Genomic DNA, 14,460 nt, shown 5'->3' with positions numbered 1-14,460 from the left:
TAGACCTGGGGTACAAGGAATGTAAAATCCAGGAGCAATCCAGCTGCCCTTTCTAAACCTTCCTGGTACTTCATTTTAGTTAAGTGAGTTTCTCCTTCTTTTTGCCTTCCTGAATCTGCCATTTTTATCCCCCTTGTCTCAATGTACCTACTTTCCACTAGTGCATGAATCAGTCTCTCTCCCTTACTGCTGCCACCTAGCCAAACATGAAGATCTCCCACAATTCAGTTAAACTTAAGTATTTTCTTCCTCAGAAACTGGAATTTACTTTAGCTGTGACATTCTCACCCACAAGACCATAAGACAGGGCAGAAGTACATGCTCTCACATCGAGGCAACTGCTTTAGATTTTTGGGTGTTTTGGTTTGGTTTGGTTTTTTGACCAGGAATCAAACTCAGGACCTTGCACTTGCCCATGAGGCACTCTGCCACTGAACTCCATCCCTGGCCCAAATGCTTTAGTCTTAATGGTTTCTCCACCACACTTTTCCTTCCAGGAACAACTTGGCTTACTGACAAGTACTCAGGCCCTTTGGTAAGTTATCAGCACAGTCACATGTCAATAGTCATCCAGAACAGTGTCCAACTCACCAGCAGATGCAGTCCCAAGCACCACAGGCTGTGTCCTTGCAACACTGACATCCCAGATGCCATCTCTATGGCCAATGTACTCCTTCACAAGCTGGCAGACAGCCCGCGATGTGGTGGTCTTAAAGCTAGACACAATCTAAAACCAATAACGGAAGGAGTACTTTTAAATATTTACTGAAATGAATTGCTCTAAAACAGGTAAAAAACAAAAGTCATGAAAAAACCACTTAACAGAATACTGTAAACACTAAAGGAACACAACAGCATGAACACGACTGCATCACACTGCGTGGTAACACTAGGCTCATTCAGCTTGATGTTCTAAAGAAAGAAGTCCTTCCAGAGGATTCAGAAGACTTCTTCCACTCCACAGTTTGACAAGGATTATCTTACTACAGGAGAAGGGTACAGCAGGGATTTCAAGGCAATCTTCCACAAACTGAAATCATCAGACAAAATTTCAAAATTCTTTAGCAATTAAAAAAAAAAAAGGAACTAGCCATCCCACCAGACATGACAAATCAGGATACCCCAAAGCATCAATCCTAATTACTATACTGTGCTCAATGAAGAACTTTCATTTTTTTTCCTTTTTTTAATACTTTACACTGATAACATATTAACGGGGGGGGGGGGTCGACCCATGCTGGGAGAGGAATCAAAAGACGACACTCATAACAGAAGAGCAGGTTTGTACAAAATAGTTTATTGAGCACTTGCTCGAAGCCAGCCACTGCATTAGATGGAAGACACAGAGCTAAATGACACATGGGCTCCTTGCCTTTCAAAAGCTCACAGTTCAATGGGAGACAGACACAGAAACAATACAGACAATGAGGTATACACACAGTAAGGTACTATCTCATAAAATGACACACAATTGACAATTCTCATTTTCTCTTACAAGGAGTAATACAAAGTAAGTAAGAAACTATTAAACTCAAAGATTTCTTCAGTTTGGTTTTTACATTGTTTTCGAATTTTTTAAAAAGTTGGCTTTTAAGTAAATCAGAATAATGTAGATTATTTGGAAGAATGAAACCATTAAACCAAGTGAAAAAATCAGAGGCATCATACAGTTTATTTTAAAAACTGAATTAGCAAAGCTCTGGGAAGAAAGTATCTAAATTAATTCTTACACAAATGCATTAAACCACAATCTAGTTATATTAATTTGGGATGAGCATTCAAATTATGTCCCTGATACAGTGAGAGACTAAAAACAAATGGTGAGGGAAGTTGACATTTTTATCGGTAATATAAAACAAGATTCTATTTGATATGCATTCAATTTAACAGAAAACAAAAGAAATTGAGCGACCTCAAACCATTCATTATCTTCTTTTCTTTCTGAAAGTTATTCAGCCTATTTAATCCAGCAAAATTATCACTCCACAAAATGATAAAGTGCTCTTGCTTATGAAAAGTGCCACTCTGATGTTAGATAACATTAAACATTTTAGGATAGAGTAAAATTAAAAACTACTTAAAACATTCCCCTATAACAAGCTATAGTAAATTTCACTTTCTAAGTTGCTCATTGTTTCTAATATAAATATTACTATTATAAGAAACTACCAGAGTCACACTTTTCATCTACACCCTTCATAGGGTAAAACAGAAGGGTCATTACCAAGAGCATCCAGCTGTAGTTCTAGTGTTATTGCAGAAAATAACAATATGCTATTCATGAATACTGTAAACATATATTCTCACATGTTGCTTCCAAAATGTTCATTACACTTTGAGTATTATCTATTAACTAACTCTTTGTTCTTAAAAACACTGACTTAGTCACACTTACAAGAGGCCCAACAAGAGTAATTACTTAGAAGGAGCATTTCCAACAGAAAGGTAGCAGAACGAAGTAACTACTTGATGCTTACACTTCTCATCCTAATTCACTTCAACTGAGACACAATCTAAAGCATTTTTTTTAAAAATCAGAAATGGCTTTTTTTTCCACAATGAAAAGTATTTTATAAAAACATTTGCAATCATTTTACAAGTTCTCTAAAGTACTTCATAGGTTAGGCTGCCTTACTTTACCTCCCAATGAAACATCAGAAATTTATCATCAGGCACTCAGGAAGGGGGAAAACCTATATTTACTCAATATATTTCTGTGATCTTACTATCTCATCAAATATGCTACTTGTTTTTCGTGGCTCTAAGTCAGAAAGAGGGAAAGTTATAAATCTATACTATAGCATTTTTCTTTTCTGCATGCATGCTTAATTTTAATACTAAGAATCTATGCTGTAGTACAAATCGGAATATAATGCTACCAAGTTATTTGCTTAATATTCAGATGTATCATCTTTTCATTATTTTTTGAGATGAGTACCCACCATGTGCAACATGCTTATAAATTCAGATGAGTTGCTAGTCCTAAAATGACTGTTTGCTAATACATTTTTTGAAAGCAAAGCGTTACCGTACACATCTTTATCTTTATTATATGGTAAGGATTACCATAAAAGATAATTTTATATTTGCTTCCTCTATTTCAGAAATGTTTAGAAAGTTTTGGAATCTTAAGACCATACATTGTATACAACTAGAAGTATCAGAATAAGCAATATATTTCAATATAACCGAGAGAAATTAAATGAGGAAGCACTTAATTTCTTTTTTTTTTTTATCGGTACCGGGGATCGAACCCACGACCGCCTGCTTGCAAAGCAGGTGCTTATGCCACTGAGCTAAATCCCCAGCCCTGAAGCACTTAATTTCAATCTAAAGAAAAAGGTTAAACTTATTAAAAATTTCAAAACTAACTGTTTAAGCAAGATACTACAACTGAAACAATCAAAATCAAACAAATGAGGAACTTACAGTCTAGGTGTTATCAAAACAAACAAAACATGTCAGCAATATTCATATTTTCTTTTAAATAGCATTTATTAAAGATTGTCAAATAAGGAGAAATAGCAGTAAGACTGAATTTGCCCTATTGCAGTTTATCTTGCTGTACCTGTGATGCCAAAGTTAGTATCTATGCATTCATAGTACACTCACTGTAAATTTCAAATCTTTCTCTCAGGGTTAGCCAAAGGAATAAACATTCACTAATGTCAGATACATACTTGAAATACTCCAAGGTAGAGAGATAGACACAAAATTACTTGAAAATACTGCTTTCTCATAGATGACTTCCCAATTAATTCCTCGTCACTTTAGAAGGATCAGCACAATTTACTTGAAGAAAAAACATCATCCCACAAATGTCTCCATTTTCCTCAGTTAGATCTTTACTTCCTTATCATATGCAGAAAATTTTTTAAAAGATAATGAACTAAAAATGTAACGTGTTTTTATTTCCTCACACTTACAGCCTTTTCCAAACTCCAAAATTATTTTTTACTCTAAAAACAATACATTTACTTATACATATTATATTGATCTAATTAATTATTACAGCAATTTAGTGTGTTAAGTTTCTGTGTACTGTGGCCATTTATGATACTCTTTTTAAAACTTAAATTTCCTCAGAAATCAGACATTCATCTTTTACTATTACACATTTCCAACTGGAAAATATGCAAGTTAAAGTACACATCTGCACACCTTAAACACCACATGACTGGTTCAAGAGCCAGCGCCCTGCATACCTTGCTGGTGGAAGCCTTGTAAGTGGTCTTTAGTTTCTGAGAAAGCTGACTGGTACTGTGACTAGCTGTAGAGACAGAAAGAGAATCGACAATCAACTGGAGAACTATAGCATGGAAAAGCAGATCTTTGTCTTAGAAAGAAAGAGGAAGGCTGTACCACAATAACTATCCTTAATTTCCTATTAACTTAAATTGAAGCCTGTATTACTTACATTGTCTTACTATGACTGATCTTATTTCAAGCTGGTTTGTTAGACCACTGTTTTGTCTTAACTGATTTTATTCAAATTTGATGTTTGATAGTATCAAGTCTAAGAGTAGAGGCAAATACTCTGAAAATGACAAGATATAAGATACCCATTCCAGTTTGATTATTAATTGCTTTTGAAGTCCTACAATGTCTCCAAAGTTGTGTTTTTATTAAAGTAGCTATGTAATGTTATGTTTAATTATATTATTCCTGATGATCCGGACAATTCTATTGACAATAACAAGAGAAAGCATAGTAACTACTGTAGATCACCTAATATTGTGGTTTTATATGTCTTTTTCATTTCATGTTTTTCTAGGAATTCCTTTGGTTGTCTTGTTATGATCTGTTGTTCCCTATAATACAGAAAGGATAGATATACATGTAGAGATTCACACATGGGGAGAATTTCTAAACTGTTTACGGGAACAGATTATATAATGCACGATGTAATGAACAGATACTCTGAAGAAGAGACACTAAGATACCCAGTGCTAATTCTGTAGCAGTATGGTATAAAATCTAGCAAAATTATTATTCACTGTTCAGAGTGATATTAGTCTAGTCTCTTATGTTCAATTTCAGCATACGTAAAAATAAGGACAGCTACTACAAAGAGAAAGAGAGACATGGCAGTCATTATTGACTTCCCCAATGTCAGGCCTTGAAGACCTAAAAAGCCTTCATTATCCTGCTATGATTTGATTAGTTCTATAATGTTCAATATGTGTTTTCAATGTGTGTGAAGATGGGGACAACTATTTGGAAGAAAACTAGAGACAATAAGATAGACAGTGAAGTGAAATCCATGTTTCTTAAAATTATTTCCTTATGATCTGTTTTGTTATGTTTAGTCTTACCTTTTTTTAACATTAAAAAAAAAGAAAGAAAAAAGAAAGTGAAACCCAGATGTGTTTACCCAAAATGAAATGGAGACCACAGCAGGGTAGAAGCAAGGATCCAACTGGCTCTTTATTCCCCTAGACCTGAACCTAAGTTTTGCTTGTAGCAAAAAACAAAGGATTCAATGTGTCCTTCATCCTATTCCAAATTGCTTTGATAAATAATCCATAGGACAACACTGTAACACTGTAACACCTTACCTTTTGTCTTAAGTTGGCCCTTACTCAGTTCTGCCCCATCAATGGCTTGTCCTTCAGCAGCTAAGCGTTCATTAAGAGTATCGATTTCTCTACGCACTGAGGGAAAAAAAAAAAGTTTTTCAAAAACATAAACTGTTTTTATGTTTAAGTACACTGAGCACTTCCAAAACCTGCAAACATATAAATGGCATATGCAAGTGTTGTCAAAACAAAGTTTTAAGTGACATAAAACTACATTCTCTTTATAAACACACTTGTGAGGTTAAAAAAATAAAAAGGTAGCTTAATATAAAGGCTACTTGTTGCTATTCAATTTTTGGAATCAAACAGGAAAGGATCAACTATAATTAGTAAGATATAATTCTTACACACAAAACCTATAAAAATAAAAACTAGCAAGTAATGGAATAACAAAAAATAACAATTGTTTCCTAACATTTCATGTTAAGTCATTAATGCATACAGCCTAAAGTAAAAAAATCTAAAACTGAAAGTAGATTGTTTTTGTTTACAGAAATCACAAGAACAACTAACGGCAAAAGAAAAAAAAAAGTTTTTCTTTAAAGAATACAATGGGAAGCCAGGCATGGTGGTGTGTGCTTGTAATCCCAGCATTCAGGAGGCTGAGGCAGGAGGATCGCTGCAAGTTCGACAGTCTGGGCTACATATGTGCCCTGCCTCTAAAATAAACAAATAAATAAATAAACCAAAAAAATAAAATAAATAATACAATGGGATCAAGGGTAAATGATAGACAGCTTTTCCTTTTATACTGCTTGATTTTTTAAGCATATGTAGACATAACTACAAAAATAGAAAAACTAAAGCCAAGCTAATTCAAAATATTTTGGGGCTGGGTTAGCTCAGCAGCATAAGCGCCTGCCTTGCAAGCAGGCAGTCGTGAGTTTGATCCCTAGTACTGATAAAAAGGAAAAAGACAAAAAAAAAAAAACGAAAAAGACAAAAATATATATTTTTTTTATTTTACTTTGATAAATCAGATATATTTTAAAAATTTTTCAAATGAGGCTATATCCAAGAAAACTATGAATCAAAGTTTTCTCAAAGTACAGTATACCTGGGGTAGGAAAAATAAAATGCATGTATTTTTTTATAAAATCACAATTTGGATGGGTAGGTACAGTGGACAGAATAATACTCTCCTCAAAGGTGTTTTATAACACATAAATATGTTACATCACAAGCTACTCTGCAAGTAGGGGAATTACTCTAGATTGCACAGGGCTCAGTCCAATCATATGTGCCCTTATAGATGGAGGGGAAACAGAAGAATAGGTCAGACACACCAGAGGATCTATCACCAACACAGAGGGTGGGACCACATGCCAAGGAGTGCAGCACAAGGACCTGTCCTAAAAACAAGGAATTAAATTCTGTCACATTATAAACAAGTAGGAAATGTCTATTCCTCATCTCCAAAGGAAGCACAGTTCTGCTAATAACTTGACTTTAGTCTGGTGAAAACAAGCCAGACCTAAAGAACTGCAGGATGATAATGTATTATTTTAAACCACTAAGTTTGTTACAGCTGAGTAGAAAGCTAATATGGTGATGAATGTTCAAGGACAAATTTTACTTTCAAGAATTTCTATGGATAAGCAAAAAGTTTAACAAGTATATTGACAGGAGTACTCACATTCTAAATTTTCAATATAAAGGTTTTCAAATTCTCTTTCTATTTGACCAAACAGTTCCAGAAGAGTACTACGAACTGAGGAAGGCAGTTTAGAATCCTGCAGAAGAAAAATGCTTTGTTTAAAATTAAGAAATTAATGAGAAGCTTTGATACCAAGTATCAATACACTTTTTCAAAGTAAATTATCTTTCATCCTGAATTCATTTTATTTCACTACATATCTTGTTTCTTATATATGATATGCTTTAAGAATTTAAAGAGGCATAGCTCAATATTAGAGCATGTGCTTAACATACACAAGACCATGAGTTCAATCTCCAACACCAAAATTTAAAAAAAAGAAATTTCAAATTTCTACAGAGAAAACTATAATCAAATTATACAAATGGCTACCTAAGGTGATATAAAATTTAGGAACAAGTACTTCTTCAATACAATTGTTTTTTCCTTTTACAAAGAAAACATAAGCCTACCTTTTCAAAATTTCCCAAAGAAAGGCAATTTCCACAAGTTGAAGGTAAGGGTATAAATAGCCTTTATACTCCATTATATGCACTTATAAATATATTGTAATATGCCATAGGCTAACAGAAGATGTACTTTATCATTATTAGAGTCACTGTGTCTCAAGCAAAAAACCAGGCACTCTCTGTAATTCTACTTAATACCTAAACAGGCTGCTGTGAAAAGGGGAAAAAAGAAAAATCTCCGTGAAAAATGGAAAAAAGAAAAATGCAGATTAGCTAAGTGAAAATATTAATTTTTAAGCTGCCAGTTGGGCTATAGTAATGGTTCACACAGGGGGTATAGAGGACAAGGCTTTACAGCTCTAGGACATTCATTGTGTCAACTTGAGAAGTTTAGAGATTTACTTAAGTGATTCAGCAGGAAGTCAGGGTCCTCACTTTGTAAACATCCTGAGTTTAAAAGAGGAGGGTACAGACATGGTGTGAGTGCTGCACCTACTGGAGGGCGAGCAGCCTGCTTACAATACAAGGGAGGAAAAGAGGCTTGCTTATTCCCTTCTTACTCTTGCTTCTGCTGTCTTCTGCTGGCTTGAACTATTGCCCCTCTGCCATGCCACCAGCTGATTACAGACTGAAACTTCCACAAACTCTAAGCTAAATAAATCTTTCCTTCCTTAATTTTGGGTGTCAGGTACTTTGTCTCAGCAATGAAAGAAAAGTAACCAAGACAGCTACATTCTTTGTACATCTCCCTTTGTATATCTTCTCTCACATCTCTATATCTGCCTAAAAAGTCAGGGGAAACAATGGGAAAAAGCAACATCTCAGTTATATTTTTAAGGAAGGTCAAAGTGGCAGGATAGGCACCAAATAAATTCACAAAACATTCACTTTTCCTAGGTACTGCCAATAAGCAGAAGACTACTTGATAATGGTCTATATTTTATTCTCGTCTCCTTGACGACCTGACCTACACAGTTATGTTTTAAGTGCCCCCACCCCTCAGCACTCAAAGAGTAACATTTCAAAAAAAAAATCCTCAAAAAATATTTCTAAAACATTTCAATATTAACTGTTATCAGTATAACTTTCACATTGACTTTTCAAGTATTTATTCAGTACAAGTATTTATTAATTGATAAGTCACAAGTTAAAAAAAAAAAAAGAAACAGGGTTTATTAAATTCCCTGTCAGGTGAACTTTTGCCTTTTTTCATGATGGCAGTTTCACAGTTATCAAAGGTACAAAAAGTAGGGAAAAAACAGGCACATAAAACTTATTAGAAGGCAATTTTAGGAAAATGATAACAGTTTAGCAACTTGAGTTTTCGTCCATCTTTTTTTTTTTAATCGGTACCAGGGATCGAACTCCCAACTGCCTGCTTGCAAGGCAGGTGCTTATGCTACTGAGCTAAATCCCCAGCCCCAATTTGAGTTTTCTAATACTCAGATTTCTCACGTGAATTCTGTAAACTACTTAAAAACACATACATGTGAAACTTCTAGTTTAAAAACTGAATCTGGTGAACTGGTAATTTCAATATTCCTCCAAAATGCTGATAACGAATGTTAAAAACAAATAATAATGAAAACTAAAGATCAAAAAGAAAATTCTGGAGGCTGGGGATATAACTGAGTAGCATAGTACCAGCCTGGCAAGCGTGAGGTCCTGAGTTCTATTCCTGATACCAAAAACAAACACATACACACAAAAAGACACATAAAAAGGAAATTCCTACAACTACAAAATATGACCTGAACTGAAAAGCACCAATAATATTTCTCTCTCCCAGCTGCCTTGCTGTCTTTGCATATCCCACTCCTCCATGGAATATTCCCTCCTCACAAATGTACCTCCAGAGAGAAGCCTTGCTCACTCCCACACAAGGCCTGAACTCCCTCACATCCACCATTTTCTACTCATCTATACACATAATGTTTTAAAATCTTTATTATTCAGCAACCAAAATGTTGTATTTACTTGAATATTAAATGTACCTTAATACAAAAGTAATTATTATGAAAAACAAAAATAAGATGCATTATACATAACAAATCACCAACTTCACTTTAGAAAATAATTTGCTTAGTGAAATAAAGAAAAAGCTCTAGAGGACAAGTTGAGCCATGTAACAGAATACCTTTTAAAAAATTTACATTTCAACCTTTTTTATGGCATTCAATTTCACGGAACTTAAAAGTGCTGTAATTTTAGTACCACTGGAGAAATTCAAGACAGAAGATACTGTGATTCAGTTAAACCTTTTAAATGAATTTGTATTTTCTCACACCAGTAATGACATACACCTAAAATAACAGTGTATGTGTACAAGAATCTTTAAGCCACAGTCAACACTTCAAGTCACAATCACAAGAATGAGACTGATGCCACCATCCTGTGCAGCAACAGCTTTCCTATTCTCACACTAAACACTGCTTTGTAAACTACTTCAGAGTTAAAATGGGATAGGGAAAGTGAACCCTAAATATCTCATTCAGACTAATCATCATTAACCTTTTTTGAACAGTACTCCTCAGAAACTCAAAGAGCATTTCCATATACCTTGCCTAAAAAGTGATTAATCCCATAATTCAAATCTACTAACAATCGACAATTCTATACTCCTGTATCATTCCACCTGCACCTACCATGCCAACTGCTTGCACCAAACATCTATCGCTCATTCTTTCTTGCAGCAGAAGGAAGGCAGAACACTTTACAATGGCCAATCATAGAACATGCTGATTGGTCCCACTCCAAATCACTGCACTCATTCAACAGGGAAGGACCATTTTGGGAAGGCAGGAAAAGCGAAGAAGTGGACTGGAAGAACAGTATAGAGTGCTAGGTTGTTCAGCTCGGAGAATTCTGCATTACCTTCAAAGGGTTACCATGAGATGCAATTACCTCCTTGTACTACATCACAATGAAGAACAAGCACTCAACAAAGCCAAAAGAAAAACTAATTTATATTTACCTTACATAGGTAAAATACCAGCAAGACAGAATTTTCACTGCTAAAAACACAGCTGTGGGTCAGGGGTTTAGCTCAGTGGCATAAGCGCCTGCTTGGCAAAAGTGAGGTCATGAATTCAATCCCCAGTACCAAAAAATAAATAAATAGATAGACAGATTAAATAAATAAATAATACAACTGAAAGTTTTTAAACACTATCTTAGGACATTTACCTGCCCTGTTCATTATAGTAGCCATGACTGTTTAAATTTCAATGTAATTAAAATTCCTCAAAAATTAAAATTTCAGGTACAGAAACTTAAAATTAAAATTTAAGTCAGATTTCAAGTGTTCAACAGTCACCTATAGTTTGCTGTTCCATATCAAACAGCAGAGAGCATTTCAATGAGCAATGAAGTCCAACCATATAGCTTTGGCTTCCTTCCCACAAGTGGCTGAACTATGTCTCCCAAAACTTTTAATGGTGAAGCCCCTACCTCAAACATCTCAGAATGTGACTATATTAAGAGATGAAGTATTTAGAGAAGTAAAGTAAAACGTAGTTATAAAGGTGTGCTCTAATCCATTATGACTTATGTCCTTTCAGAAGAAGAGATTAGGACATGCAGAGTGAAAAGATCATTTAAGAATACAAAGAAAAAGCAGTTATCAACAAACCTGCAGAGAGACCTCAAGAGAAACCAACCCTGTCCACATCTTCATCTCAGATATGAGCCTCCAGAACTGTGAGAAAACAGGTTTCAGTTGTTTAAACCACCTGTTTACAGGAGCCAACAGTAAATTAAAATGTAATCACTTTATAAAGGAAGTAGAACCAGTGGTCTAAGTAAGCAGCCCAATGGCACAGCACTTGTCCAGCATACATGAGGGCATGGATTTGATTCTCAACACACCACAAAAAAAATAAAAAAGAACCAGGGCTACTCACCCTCCATATTCACAGGATCCATACTTGTAGATTCAACCAAGTGTAAGTCAAAAATTATGTACATTTTTTCTTGCTATTTCCTACACAATATAGTGTTAACTACTTTACATAGCATCTACATTATATTAGATACTACAAATAATATAGGGGTGATCTAAAGTATACAAGATACACATAGTTTGCAAGCAAATGCTATACTAGTGATGGCGAACCTTTTAGAGATGAGTGCCCAAAGCACAACCCAAAACCCACTTAATTATGGCAAAGTGCCAACACTGCAATTAAACCTCAACACCAAGGTTTTAGTTTAGAAAAAAACAACTCATACATTAACATCTTTCATCTTAAAACACAGTAACATGTGTGCCATAGGTTTCCCACTGGTATATAAGGACTTAAACATCCACAGATTCTACTATGCTCAGGAGATCCTGAAACTAGTCCCCCACAGAAAACACATAGTAACTGAGTTCAAACTAAATGTTTACTTTATGGCAACAACTGTTCTGGATTCTGTGCCATACTACTGTCCTTGTGGAGGTTACACCCTAGAGGTCTCGGGTATAAAGTTATCTACATGGTTCTAACCAGATCCAATATTCATTCATAAGAACCAATTTCTAAGATTTAAGCATTAAGGGCCAGAGATTTAGCTCAGCATCTTAAGTGTCTGCCTGGCAAGCATGAGTTGTGAGTTCAATACCCAGTATCAAAAAAAAAAAAAAAAGATTTAAGCTTTATTTTCCTCCAGCATTATGGCTGATCAATTAGTTCTAATCGTGAAGGAATGGTTATGAAAATATATCCATATTTATATAATATTTATGTAAGCATACATTTATGCACATATATCTATAGTTTAATATAATATGCTTTTATCTAGGATTGACAAAATGTACTTTACAAATTCTACTATATCCATCATCAATAGAGCAAATACAATCAAAACTTCCTAATATCAATATTAGTACATTAGAAAACAGCTGAGCATGATGGCACATGCATGTAATATGTAATCCCAAAACTTGGGAGGCTGAGGCAGCAAGATCACATGGAGTTTGAGGCTAGTATGGGCTACATAAGCTAGTTTAAGGCTGGTCTGGACTACACAGGGAGACTGTCTCAAAAACAAAACAAAAAGAAAAAGAAAACAGTATGCATTTGGCGATTTTAATAACATTACAAACATAATCACCATCTTCACAATAGGGCAATGCTCTGTAATAACTTACTTGTCCTTCTAACATTTCTCTTGGTAGGCCTGTCCTCTCTTGTTCTGAGCTGTTAGTTCTTCGTATAGAAAGGCTATGTGATTTGCGCTTTTGTTTTGCTTGACGAGCAGTTGAACAACTTCCGCTTTCTGTGGGCATTACTTCTAGAAGGTAGTGTCCTGGTCACTTCTGCAATAAGCTAAGTAACAGTAGGAAAAACACAGACTTTATTTCTGATATAGAAAACAATTAAAAATGGTAACTATTGCTTTTAATTACAAGCCTCCTTACTATGGTTAACATTTGCATATAATATAGACCAGTTAAAATGTTTTAAGGTGGAGACCACTGCTTTTGTAAAATAGTTTTCAATGTCACTAACACTTGAAAAAATTAAATAACAAAGAACATACAAAAAAACAATTCTCCATTAGCTCGACTTGTCTTAGGCTCTGGTTACTATTCAAAAGTAACTAATTATAACTGTATATTCTAAACTATAGTAGATTCTAGGGTAGTACTGTATAGTCCTAAGAGAAACACAACACATCACAACACACAAACATAGCCCTAAGAGAGACACAAGTCATACATGTAATTTTAAATTCTCCTTTTATTTTTTTGAAACCTACGACAGGGTTTCATGACATAATCCAGGCTTGCCTCAAACTCACTATATAGCCCAGGCTGGCCTTGAACTCATGGCAATCCTCCTGCCTCGGTATCCCAAGTGCTGGGAATCCAGGCATGCACCACTACGCCCATCCTAATTTTAAATTTTCTAGCGGCCACATTTTAAAAGTAAAAACATGTGATTTTACTTTTAATGATTTATTTAAACCACTTTGTCCAAAATAATTTAATTATCAATACGAGAAACATTAATAGTATATTTTATACTGTATTATTTTTGTGATTACTTCTTCAAAATTCAGTGGGTACTTTTATATTTATATTACATCTCAATTCAAGCTCATCACAAATCTCTCGGTAATTTTAAATACTGTGGTATACCTACTTTGGACATTTTCTACTCATTTATGCCATTTTTCATTCCTCCTATCAATATATCAAAATAATAAATTTACACATTGCATCTTCCTTCTTCGGCTACAGATTCACCTGTTTTGAAATTACCTACTTATTTTTTGCTCCTAGGTACTAATTCCTTCTTGGAATACAATCCAATCACTATGCCAGTTCAGGTAAATGCTGACTAGCAGGACTAGGCTTCAGTATAACAGAATGTTTTTCCTACAAGACTGTGTAAAGTTAAATTGAATATGACATGACCCAAAGTTATCCTGATTTACAAAGGAAACTGGTCTAAGCCCCAATATTAGAGGGATGGTTCTACTCAATGAGTATACCAACGCGGTGGGAAAATATGCTGAACACTGAAATAATCATACGGACTAAACAAACAACCACATTCCAAGCACGGAGCTGAAACTATGACTTAAGTGACTGCATTACAGGTCGCTATTCCAAGGCCAGCTAGATTTATTTCTATTGTCAAACCTTGTAATTCCTCAAACACCAGTAGTACATGTGACAAAAATCCCTATCCCTTTCCGTCTAAATGGCTCTTGCTTACTTATCATAACACTTCCATACTTTGCAGTAAAACTATTTAACACAAACTCAGTTTGCTTTGAAGAA

At 34.8% G+C, this 14,460-nt stretch overlaps 1 protein-coding gene across 5 annotated transcripts in view; it reads right to left on the bottom strand.

The window, feature by feature from the left end:
- The window catches only part of Wdr37 (WD repeat domain 37), a 61,726-nt gene that overhangs the window by 37,273 nt on the left and 9,993 nt on the right, over positions 1-14,460 (bottom strand). For 3 of the 5 annotated variants that reach the window (XM_063260134.1, XM_063260135.1, XM_063260132.1), the window contains exons 2-7: positions 12,820-12,997; positions 11,317-11,382; positions 7,216-7,312; positions 5,559-5,654; positions 4,206-4,270; positions 592-727 (exon numbers count right to left, since the gene is read on the bottom strand). In XM_063260134.1, the coding sequence (XP_063116204.1) occupies positions 592-727; positions 4,206-4,270; positions 5,559-5,654; positions 7,216-7,312; positions 11,317-11,382; positions 12,820-12,957 (598 nt within the window). In that variant the 5' untranslated portion in view covers positions 12,958-12,997. The remainder of the gene's footprint in view (positions 1-591; positions 728-4,205; positions 4,271-5,558; positions 5,655-7,215; positions 7,313-11,316; positions 11,383-12,819; positions 12,998-14,460) is intronic. The other 2 variants (XM_063260137.1, XM_063260136.1) reach the window with 1 other exon arrangement.

Source organism: Cavia porcellus, unplaced genomic scaffold (genome assembly GCF_034190915.1).
Source record: "Cavia porcellus strain 051 isolate PalLab524CR breed Dunkin Hartley unplaced genomic scaffold, mCavPor4.1 scaffold_13, whole genome shotgun sequence".
NCBI classification, from domain to species: Eukaryota; Metazoa; Chordata; class Mammalia; order Rodentia; family Caviidae; genus Cavia; species Cavia porcellus.
Note: the sequence above shows the minus strand (reverse complement) of the source record. Positions and strands in the feature narration are given on the sequence as shown.